The sequence below is a fragment of the Limanda limanda genome, chromosome 11, assembly GCF_963576545.1.
Source record: "Limanda limanda chromosome 11, fLimLim1.1, whole genome shotgun sequence".
NCBI lineage: Eukaryota > Metazoa > Chordata > Actinopteri > Pleuronectiformes > Pleuronectidae > Limanda > Limanda limanda.
This window is the reverse complement of record NC_083646.1, coordinates 17948953-17961533: the sequence shown is the minus strand read 5'-3', so window position 1 is coordinate 17961533 and position 12581 is coordinate 17948953. Positions and strand designations below refer to the sequence as shown.

General features: G+C 39.9%; 1 protein-coding gene and 1 long non-coding RNA gene across 2 annotated transcripts; one reads left to right on the top strand and one right to left on the bottom strand.

The window, feature by feature from the left end:
• Positions 1–1247: 1247 nt before the first annotated feature.
• nrsn1 (neurensin 1) lies at positions 1248–2746 on the bottom strand. Its single transcript, XM_061082071.1, has 5 exons — positions 2648–2746; positions 2299–2391; positions 2048–2166; positions 1503–1690; positions 1248–1351 (listed from the first exon to the last, which is right to left on the bottom strand). The coding sequence occupies exons 1-5, from the start codon at positions 2744–2746 to the stop codon at positions 1248–1250; spliced, it is 603 nt and encodes a 200-aa protein (XP_060938054.1).
• A 7154-nt stretch (positions 2747–9900) lies between these two features.
• LOC133014681 (uncharacterized) lies at positions 9901–11122 on the top strand. Its single transcript, XR_009681471.1, has 3 exons — positions 9901–10133; positions 10254–10343; positions 10868–11122. It is a non-coding gene; the product is annotated as an uncharacterized LOC133014681 (long non-coding RNA).
• Positions 11123–12581: the final 1459 nt, after the last annotated feature.

Here is a 12581-nt window from a genome sequence, read left to right as displayed (position 1 = left end):
AACCTCATTGATATATTTGCTGTCTCAGATGTGGTTTGCGAGTGACATAATGACCGTACATTGTCCGTGAATTATCACTTTACACAATGTAAACAGTGAGCGCTGTCAGACACAATCTCACAGGACAGCTGAGCGCGCTCTCCTCATCCCCCCCCCCCCTTTACATAACAAATCTGTCATGTTGTCTCTCCTCACGCACCCTTGCACCATCCTCTTTGACCATCTCAGGAGGAGAGGGACAGAGAATGAACGGGTTTGCCGTATACGACATGATGAACTCCTTGTTTATCCCACCCGGAAAGTATAAGCTGTTTGATTTAGTGGCAGCCTGTGCCGCTCTGCATGTTCTGTCCGGTTCAATGTGGCTTCCACCGGTCTGTCTGGTCCGGTCTCATCGATCCTGTCTGAGGATTTACTGGAGAAGACAAAATCAGAGGCCTAACAAGACAGATGAAAATGTCAGTGTGGGATCCACCCGCAAGGTTTGTTCTCATCAGCTTGTGCCTAATTTGTTCTGACTACTTGCAGAAGTATCTGTTCTGTTCTGTACTCATCAGTTGTAGTACATGTATTCATGTTGTGTGGTCGCGATGGACAGTTCTGTCTCACAGTTCAGGGATAAATACACAGAGTATCCACACAAGAGTATAGAGCTTCCACAATAACACTCTGCTGTTTCTGCTTTTAGTCACCAGGCGGAAATAATGGTTGTTGAGCCTGGTGCGTCTTTTGATCATTTCAGTGAACACGGCCCAATCAGCAATGACTTCAAACAACACTGCATCTGCTGCTCTGCCCCCTCCAGCACTAACGCCATCCTTTTCCTTTTTTTTTTCATAATGTGAATCCTCTCGGCAGGAAAATGCTCCGTGGAAGCTGCGATTACGTTGTTCAGCAGCCGTGTTCTATTGATTGGTGTCTGAGGTTTGTTTTCTGGGCAGGGCTCGAGAGCTGCATGTGCTTTGTTAGAAAACTATGAATTCTACGCAACTGATATTCATTCTGATCGTCTCTATATTAACTATGCAGCTACTGTATATAACCGTAAAATCAAACTTCAATGTCACACACGGCAAATGAAGGCAAGGAACCAATATAATAAGTAACATGTAAGTTGACCTTTCCAAGGAGAAAATATACATCTAGATCAACACACACACAGGTGTGTATTCGCACTCGCACACACTCTGCTCTCCAATCACTCCTCATACACTCTTCTCCACCCTCTGCCTTCCTGTCGACGACTGTCAGGTGTCCGACTTTGAGTTTGCTGGCTGGATGTTCTGGACTTTGGAAAGCGTGACTGGCACTTTTCCCTCCCCGGGGGTGGGTGCTCTCATTATGGGGGTACCTGCGACAAGAGCAGATCGGCATTCAGTTGTGTCCACACACGACCAGTACAATTAAACAGCTAAAAAGGATCTTTAATTTATTCTACTGACAGTTTGGCAAATTTAAATCCATTTTGTGTTCTAATGAGACAGAACAGGACTAAATCTTACCAACTGTTGCGTGCAGATCTGCCAACCTCTCCTTGAACTTTTGCTGCAGATACAATTCTTCTTTGGAATAGCTTTTGGCAAAGGCTGACAACAGGAGGCCCACAGCCATGGAGGTGCCGCCCACACAGAACAACACGGCACCCGTCAGCTTGCAGACGTCTAGGGCGCGGTTGAAACTGACAGCATGGCTGTTCAAGAAAAACACGAGTAGTTTAGGGCTTTAATTGGAAATGTAACGTTGTGTTTCTGTACAACTAATATCCGCAAACATGACACATGGAAAAACTCTACAATAATGAGACCAAACGTTACCTTTCACCTTTTTTGAAATGTGGTTAATCAATGTGTTTACTAGTTCAGCAAAATCAGAGCCTTTGTTCAGTGTCTAATCAAAGACTTTTACACTGTCTATTCTTATATAGAACTCATTTTCCACTAGGCAGGCAATAAATACAAATACAGCCATTATTACAGCTGTTAGATCTACAGTAAAGCCATATAAGAACATTATTTTTTACTTTTATTTGACTGTATTGTTTCTATACCTGTCAACAAAAAGTAGATCATCCTCTCCAAATGCCTCAATCCTGGTTGGAGTGGTGTACCCCACCAAAACAATGATGAAGCCTGACACCAAGATTAGGGAGCCGAACACGAGACAGACCTGGACAGAGGGGAAAAAAATATGTTGCAGGCTGTAAGAGAGACTCTAATAAAAGCAAAGACTTGATAACAGAAAAATTATAATAAAAGCAGCTGAGGTGTGGTTTTGTTGTTGTTTTAAAGTTAACCTTACCTTCCAGAGTAAAGAGCTCCACCTGCTAGGTGATCTCTGAATCTGAAAATCTTCATCGCGTTCCCAAATAGAAGCTGTGCACTCCTCATAAAACTGCGATCATAGAGAAAGAGATGCTCCACTCACATTTCAAATAAACAAATTATAACCCACAAGAAATCAATATCTGAAACCCCAAGTTTCACAAAGAAGCAGTAAAGTGAATACGAAATGAGACCGTGATGACACAAGTTTGTAACAAAGAATGGTTCATATGTGCTGAGGGATGCCCTATACTGTATTTCCTTTAATATGAGTATACAACATGTGCGTGTGTGTGTATGTGTGTGTGTGTGTGTGTGAGTTGTACCTGGTGTAGGTAGGAGCGGACTCCATACTGCTGGCAGTTCCCATTGGCTTGAACTTGCTCTCCGTACTCCGACCCACAGATCTCTGGGCAAGAAGTCATCCTTCACCTCTGTGTACCTGCTTGAGGGAACATACACACAAACACACACACATACACACACATGCATGAATGCACAGCTGCACGCTTGCTCGGAGGAACCACCCATGCGGTTTGTGGACAAACGCAGCAGAAACATGTACACACATGCAAATATTGTACATTTAAACATTCACATCAACAAACACACACACAAGCGCTCATCATCCCTAACACGCAGCGCCAGATAGTTATGTAACATCGAATGGAAGGCAAGGCTGGCTCGGTACATTGAGATTAATGATGCATTCTCCTTGTCTGCCATTATGAAATAAGCCCATGAAATATTACATCGCTCCTCCTCTTGAGATTCAATATTGTGTCTGCTGGATGCAGAGAGTGCTGACATGCACAGAATTAACCCGTTCCATGCAAAGATCATAATATCACCACCCACAGTTTTTGCCGTGGATCAGAATCTAGACAAAGTATTTTGTATATAGCAGGTTGAATGCTTTCATAGAAGATGCAAACTAAGGACATGCTGTATAAGTTGTAGCATGCTTTTTGTTTGACAAGACAAGTATCAGCCTTTTAATAAATATAACAAACACAAACTATTCTGTCCTGCAGAAGAAACTAATTTCCTACAAACTTATAAGTTTTTACTAGAAAAGCTTTAAAGTCATGATATTCTGTTAATATAGCTGCATAAACACTGTAATACCTGTTAATATATTCTCCGTTTGGTTTAATTCAAAGTAACCCATGCATCCCTAAACTAAAACGAGAGGACAAGAAAACATTTGCTCTAGGAAATGTTAGCTAACACACAGTTGTTATTCCCTCAGTATTAAACATCTCCGAGGCATTACACAGCTCGGTGCCTCTACACAAACACACATAACTCGGTTTCAAGTTTATGGCAGACGACACTAAATCTCAACTGCTGTTTCTGTAGCACCGCAGCAGGAATAGACTGGGGACTCGAGAAGTGGGAATAAAACATTGATCCTAGTGTTGGCAATATTTCTTCACGCTATTATGTGGGTCTGGCCAGAACCAGACAGGGCATGCATCCCAGTGAAATATATTACGGTCTCTAGAGCAGCGGTGCTCTCCTGACACATGTGACAAATGGAAAAGAAACAACTTGTCCCTGAAACAAAACCAGTGGCTTAATTGGCTTTCTGGTTCATCAGGGTTGGTCTATAAATCAAGAAGAATTACTGTAGTGGTTGTTTAATGTTAAATAAAGTAGTGGTGGATACACACCTCTTGTATCAGGTGTGTAACTGGGAGAGCTTTCAGGTAAACTAATTAGGGAACCAGTTACAGAAGTGTAGGTACATCAGTAGGAGAGTAAACAGTATAAGTGCTTTGTGTGTAAAGGTGTGCAGTGATAATTTGACATGAAATTGCCATATGGGATGGATATTAAGGGGCTTTAAGCTGGCAGATTGTATTGCCATTAATATCATTACACAACTTCTGTGTGGCCAATCTGTGAAAGAAACACAGAACTAGGCCCTGGTATCAAATAAAATATGGAGGACATTTCCGGTGTCTTGCTTATTTTTGCTCAACATTACAAAGTCAAGTCAGGTTTGTTTATTGCCCAAAACCACAAATTGGCCCTGAAAGTAATTCGACATTTGACATAAGATTGACTTACTTCATTGGACTGATCAAATGTCAACCAGCACAAGATATAATTCGTTTTTTCTGAGCTAAATAAATAAATGGGGAAGGTCATGTTAATGTCAGCAGGACACAGCCTCTGTGGACACAGCACCCTCTATCTTAGCTTTCTGAATTCCCCGTATAGATGTCCAGGTTATAAAGATGACGAGAAGAAGATCTGGACAGTGTCTCACTTCATTAAATGACTAAACATGAATTCACACGGCGCACTAACGAAAAGGACATATTACATGAGTGCGATGAGCGAGAGGCTGCATTAAGATGAGACACGTTGTTTCCTGGTACGTAATGTTAATCATATTATCGTTTAATTTGTCCATGCGGAGGACTGTCATGAACATCTGGCTGGGCCCAGATGTTGTCAAATCTCTCTGTAGCCATATCTGCATATGTCCGAGAAGGTTTGAATATTTCGAATCAGAAACTGAAATTACTTTCAAAGTCCCTGAGACTCCAGCGAGGCCGCATCCCTTTTCTGTTGTCATATTTCCATTTATAATTTTAATTCTTTAAACAAGGTTAAATTGGCTTCTGTTTTAACTTTAACATATGACCTTGACTTAAGGAGGGCCAGGACACAAAGATACAATACATTTAAAAAGTTAGACCTGATGTGCACATGAGCATAAACGAATACTGAATAAGTAAAATGTTAAAATAAAAGAGTGAGTACAAGGTGACTAATTTAAAACAACATTAAACCAAAACGACCTGTGACATTTGTCAAACACTGATTATAATACTCTTATCCACAAAACAAGACGTAGCTGAAATAACATTGAACCTGCCAAACCAAACAAACTACGTAGGTATCGACCTTGTCTTGACCTAGACAAAACTGGATAAATAAAACCGTTCTACATGAACACCATAATGCAAATAGACGGGTAAAATGGGATAACACTGCCTAGGATACAGAGTGTTCTATCGACCATAGGACTGGGAACTGTCCGTGGTGCTGAACGCCATTATTACCATCCAAAGCAGGAAAACACACAGACGTAACATGTGACGCCAGACTGAGCACAGATCTCGTCTGTTCGCCATCCCTGCCCCCCCCCCCCCCCCCTAATCCCATTCGGATTATCAGTAAGTTTTCATTTAATGAGGACATCGACGACCAGAACACGTACATATTGATGTCCTGTATAATAATCAAATTAGGTCAAGGTGGAAACACAAAGTTGACATTTTATTCCACATTATTCTCCACATGGAAGCTACTTTCAGATGTGCGGGCTGATACCGTGCGCACTGATGACGCACGGCTGAAAGAATCTTTGCAGGAAATATGAATCCGCAGATGTGTTATTTAGCGAAGCAACAGTCAGATGTAGCTGCCGCGGCGTCAGAAATATGATCAAAAGTCATTAAAATCGTCATTTACCTGACATCAGCAGCGCGGAGAGTGATCACTCGCTCCTGTTCCCTCAGCCGGCTCCCATCACTCTACTCTCTCTCTCTCTCTCTCTCTCTCTCTCTCTCTCTCTCTCTCTCTCTCTCTCTCTCTCTCTCTCTCTCTCTCTCTCTCTCTCTCTCTTTCTCTCTCGATGATTCAAGATTTTCACGACGTCTACTGCGCAAGCGTCACTTCCTTGACAATATATCATGATTGAATAGCGAATATAAATAACCGGGGAGGAAGGACGAGCTGAACAGGAGGACATTCATTCAACATTCAGAGATAGAATAATACATGAATGGATTTATGGACGGATTCAATATAAAGTGCAGCTTAGATAGATAGATATATAGATAGATAGATAGATAGATAGATAGATAGATAGATAGATAGATAGATAGATAGATAGATAGATAGATAGATAGATAGATAGATAGATAGATAGATAGATAGATAGATAGATAGATAGATAGATAGATAGATAGATAGATAGATAGATAGATAGATAGATAGATAGATAGATAGATAGATAGATAGATAGATAGATAGATAGATAGATAGATAGATAGATAGATAGATAGATAGATAGATAGATAGATAGATAGATAGATTGATAGATAGATAGATAAATATACAGAATACACTAGGCTATGTATTCATAAAGCCATGGTTGAGGGTTATCTTCCATATCCTTTCATAGTTAGAGTCCGGCTTCCACTACAGGTACAAGATAGTGCAAAACACACACACACTCTCTCACACCATTATCCAGGATTCCAGTCGCATTCCCTGAGTCTATTTTTAGTGCGCTCTATGACGTACATTGCTGTAGAAAGAGGTAGTCACCATCTCAGTCATCCTCTTGAGAACATTTCAAATTGAGAAATTTAGATTTCAGATTTGAATTTGTTTAGCTGTTATTTGTTTAAAACTACCAAATTATTTCAGATTTTTAAAGATAAAAATCCTTTGGTTTTCACTCAGACAATAATTATTATTTTTTAATTACCACTCTAATTATCATTCACTCTTTGTGGTTTTTCCACAGTTTAGGTGTGTGTGTGTGTGTTAGTGTGTGTTTGTGTGTGTCTGACAGCTAAAATGAGTGATTCCCATTTACAGACTGGCAACATCAATCAACATTTATTAATTGTCAATGGCTGTTAAGAGAAATGGACTATTCCTGGATGACGGATGGGCTCCCCCCAAAATAGATTCAGGAGGCAGAACAGTCTGGTAAAGCCAATTTTTACATGGTCTGTGTCACACCAGGCTAACATGACCAAGGGAGTTTGGCATAAGCTCACTGGCTTCTTTAGTAATAGAGGCTAGAGAATGAGGGCATGTGACTCAGGACTCAGTCACATGAAGCTCTGTGGCAAGTAACTGGAAAGGGCCAGCTCGTGGGCAGGTGTGAAACGGCAGGTCTGTGTTGGCAGGTTAGTTAGTGGCAAACATCCGACGGAAACAGAGGGAGGAAAAAGCGAGGGAGCAGCTGTCGCCATGACGATGTCTGAGGCTAGACGGTGGTACAGAATGTCTCAAAGGACAGGACGTGTTGTGCTGTGCTTAAACAAGCACTTCATGTTGTGTTGCTCTGGAAAGACAAGATATTATTTGTGTTAATTGAACAAATTAATATTTTACTGTTTCATATATGACAGACGTTTCATTTCCATGACTTTATGATAAGCCAAGACCTTTGGTAGAGTTAGACTGGTGACGGTGCATATTTATTGTGCAGCCTATGAAACCACATACATATAATGAAATGTAAAGGACTGTGGAGTCTAAGTGTGTCCCTGCCTTTTTGCCTGATGCATGTTGTCACATTTCTTAATCAACATGTATTGAATAAGAAAAGGGAAAAGGAAAAAATTCTCAATAGCAATAAACAAATGAACAGTACTTTTGTGATAACAGGACATGCTTTTTTAAAATGCATTCAATCTCTTTCAAATTTGTATTGGTGTAAAATAAAAATAAGACTATTTGTGACAAGAGCCTGTAAAGCTCTCATGTGTTGTTGTTATTTCTCGAGTGGTGTTTTTGAATAACTTTAGACAGCCAAGAACATTTCTCACAGCATTAAGTTGTGTAGACACTGCATAAACACATTCCTGTGTGGACTGACACAAAATAGTTCATGAACATATCACAACGAGGCAGAGAATGTGTTTCACTGAGGCTTTGACAGGTTGCTTTCAATTTGTGTGTTTTTTTTAGCTACATTCAAATTTAAAGAAAAAAAACAATGCAAAAAATGAACCAAACTGAATGTTCTACACATGTTTATTTAGTTTTTTTAAAAAAAAGAAATTATATTGCACCAATAGCTATCTTTTTAAATATAATTTCAAAGCATAATTCTTCATACAGATAAAGGGAATGAGTTACCTCAGACAACCCAGTCTCATCAGCAAACGTTCAGAGGGAACGTTGGTCCACTTGGAGAAACGTTTCCATCTCACAATCTGGCCTATCAGATTGTGAGATGGGAACGTTCTGTCCGCCCATTGCTTTGCATTGGAGTGTTCTCACGTCACGTGACTCCCAAGTTCCCGTCTGCGGAAAGGAAAGATGGCGGACATTTTTCAGATTTAAATGTAATTTTGTAACTTAGTCTGGGCATAAAAATACATTCTGACACCATTTCTAGCGAGAAATGTGCTCTTTGCTTCCACAGTCTTCAGCCAGTTCATGCTTATGATCTATATTTTAATAGTTATCATGAATGTTTTTACCGTTGCTATGGTGGTTGCTAGGAACGCTGCCATGCCGAGAACCACGTCGTAGCGTGCTGTTTAATTCATCGTCCCTGCGTTGTGTCGTTCAGTGATCGTGAATATTATTCACGTTATATAAAATGAATATTTGATGGTAGATTACACCTCTAAGTCGAAGGATCTAAGAGGTCCCTTTGACTCCGTTCATATCGAGGCGGGCCCTAGTGCGGATGCACAAGCGGAACTGACGTAAACAAAGTGTATGTCAACATCCGGTCCCTTTAACACACGACGCTCCGTCATGAACATGGAGGGCTTGGAGGACGACGATGTTATCTTCTTTCCGTCAGGTCAGTAGTTTACTGTTTTTAAAGATTGTTACGATCTAGGTTCACAGTCCGAGTGCTGAGACAGCAAAGGCGGAGTCCGTCGATACACGCAACATACGTTATTCATCAGCTAATATTCCATTGTTTTGCCACAGGCTGCGGCCCGCGATGGCCTGTGTTACCTGGGATGTGAATAAATGGATGGTGGAACTAGTTCAAGATGCTTAGCTCATCATTGATTCTATTTAATTTGATTTCGTTTTCTCAAATTAAGGATGGTTTATGATTTAACTTTGATTTATGAATGCTTTAGATTAACAAGGAGTGTCTCCACAATATCAGATAAATTTGGTTTAATTTATAGTATGCTATATAACAGGGCGTTGCAATTCATTTTATAAAACAATTGCTATGTTCTGTATTTTAATCAAGGAGGATCCAGGAGAACTGGAGAGAAAGAGAAGCCGATTGAGGCCACTACCACCATCCACATACATCGAGGAATATGAGATAGAGAAATTATCCTACCATTAAAGAGGTAATTTTAAGTTACATACCAGAAACACCATTTTATATAAGATACCATATAGACATTTTTATTAAATCTCCAAAGTACGCTTGGTGAAATACAAGTTAATATCACACTGAAATAATCTTGATCAATCATGCTTCCCTGCTGTGATTGTTCAACAGGGAAAACAACTTTTTCCACAGTAAGGCAGGTAAATTTGATTGGAAGGAATCTAAATGTTTTTTTTAGAAAAACATCTATGCAGTATTATCATTTAAGATTGCTTGTGCATTGAAATAATTGCTTTTTGTCTTTGAATTTCAGGGTGATGCAGTCATATACTTTTTCAGTGGACATTGCTGATCTAGCGGCTCTGGGAATGTCACAACAAGCTTTTGTTAGCATGCCTGAACATTGCACAAAAGTCTTTTTTGACGGTGAGTATAAAATGGAAGTAATTACCCACTGTTTGCCATATGTTTCCCATATATTTACTGTAATATAGTGTTTGATTTTGATGTATTTTTCTAGCAGATTGTTAAGATATGCGGTGATACCATGCTAAATGCATTACTGGAATAGACCCATGCCAAATTTGAAGTTGAGGGGCTGTTTCAGGTGCAGAATTCAGTGCCCTGCGTGCACACCCTCCATGTTGGCTTTTGCAGTGGATGGGATCCGTAAACTATACGGCTTTAGGTCCAGTAATGGGTGTCAGATGTTCAGCAGTGGATGACAGGTACTGTGGAAAAAAATTGTTGCACAATGTCCTTTGACTCTGTTTACACAAGGTCATTACAAAAAGGTTTGATTGTAAACTGATATTGGTACGAATATATTTTATTCTCCTCTTCACAAGGACCAACCAATCAAAATGACTTGCAGGACGCCATTGATGGACTCTTTTTGAGCATTAAGCAGCAAACCCTTCAGCTGTATCGTCAGACTGGTGAGACAACTTTAATGCCAATTTCTTCGTGTAAAATACTGTGACCAAATGTTTTGATTTCTTTTGTAGATTGTAAAAATAGATAACCCATTTATAAAAAAAACAAAACTAGAATTACCGCACTGCGTTGTATGACTCCGCTTACCTGTCCAGTTCCTGTCATATTTCTACATACTTTCTCTCATATAAATGTCACTGTAACCTCTTGACAACTGAAACCATAAGATGAGGTCATTGTGGCCTTGACGTTTTGACTTTAAGGCACTTTATAGTCAGTTTGACAATCCGAAAAAAACATACAGTAATGCCTCCGGCGACTTGCTATTGCAGATGCATTAAAATGTTAGTGTAGTAGACTGGATGTTATTGGACATCTTGTATGGGTACACAAATAAATATATTTGGTTTGACATTCTAGATCAACTCAGGTTTTCTGTAGAAAAGAAAGCCCTTTCTGTGTGTATATATATACATACACACAAATGCACTATGAAAACGTTTTGTTTTTTATCATATATTCTCAGGCAGTGCTGAGGCATTTACGGAGACGGGAAGTGAGGGTCTTCCCTGCGTGCTCAAGAGAAGATTGCACAAAGTTCAAGCTTAGCAGGCTGCAGCTGGTCTGACATATTCTGGAACGGCAACAATGTCTTTGGATGACTCCTCCTCTGAAGAGGAAAACATCAATCAATCAATCATTGTTTATTGTCATTACCAGAGTACAGGTACAAGGCAACGAAATGGAAAGAACAGTTTGGTTTCAAAGATTACAGCATAACATGAGGGGAGGGAGGAGAGAAAAAACACGACCCCCAGACTATGCTCCTAGAGGAGAACAGTGTGGGAACAGGAAAAAAAAACACCTCAGCACATAAGCACATACATTTTAAACATGACTTGCAACGGGGAGGGGGAAACAACATGGTGAGTTACTTCTCCACTGATGATGAACTGTGAGTGCTGTGGCATTAGCTTGGTATTAGCTTGGTGTTGGGTAGCTGTTAGCTTAAGCATTTTTAGTTTTTTGCTGCCTGTCTGATATTTATCTTTAAAAAAAAAAAATCAGAGTGAACCATCTTCATAATTCAACACTATGGTTTGTTTGTGTCCTTCAGGTTTTCTCAAGAGAAGCTGCCTCAGCTCCACGGTCCCTCCTGATGCTCACCCCCGTCTCCATCACACCATCCGGGCAAACCTGGAGTCACAGAACTTTGTCCAGAGCTGCCGTCTGAGAATTGTTGATCATATAATTTTCAGCAGATGCCTTAATGTAATGTTTGTGCACAATAAATGACATTGATCATAACATATTGGTATTTCCTTGCAGTCATACACCATGATATTGGCAGATAAGATGTTGATTACATTAAAGCAGTGAATGCTCTGCTTTAAGCAACATAAACACACAATGATCCAATGGATTTGAAGTAGAATGGGCACGTTACATTCTGTAGAGAGTACCTCAGTAACGGAAGTCAGAAAATAACTTTATCTGAGGTTCAGTCAGTTATAGTCACAGCAAAGCACACAGGTCTTGTTGTCTAAGTGGCAACCATATCATATTGTTTAAGATGTGTAACATCAAGCTTGTTTAGCAGTTTAACACACAGTTTAACACACTGTTTATCTTGTTAACACTAAAAGTAGGTGACCCAGATGTTTTACAATGCAATCTGATAAGGTCGTATGAGAAACATTCTTAACATTAAAGAAATTAACACAGAGGATACCAATAGATGTTTCACTTTAAATCAGTAGCTGGTAATCGGCAGACTGACTTATTCAAACACATTAATACTACAATGAATGAGGCAGGGGTTTGCTGCTTAATGCTCAAAAAGAGTCCATCAATGGCGTCCTGCAAGTCATTTTGATTGGTTGGTCCTTGTGAAGAGGAGAATAAAATATATTCGTACCAATATCAGTTTACAATCAAACCTTTTTGTAATGACCTTGTGTAAACAGAGTCAAAGGACATTGTGCAACAATTTTTTTCCACAGTACCTGTCATCCACTGCTGAACATCTGACACCCATTACTGGACCTAATGCCGTATAGTTTACGGATCCCATCCACTGCAAAAGCCAACATGGAGGGTGTGCACGCAGGGCACTGAATTCTGCACCTGAAACAGCCCCTCAACTTCAAATTTGGCATGGGTCTATTCCAGTAATGCATTTAGCATGGTATCACCGCATATCTTAACAATCTGCTAGAAAAATACATCAAAATCAAACA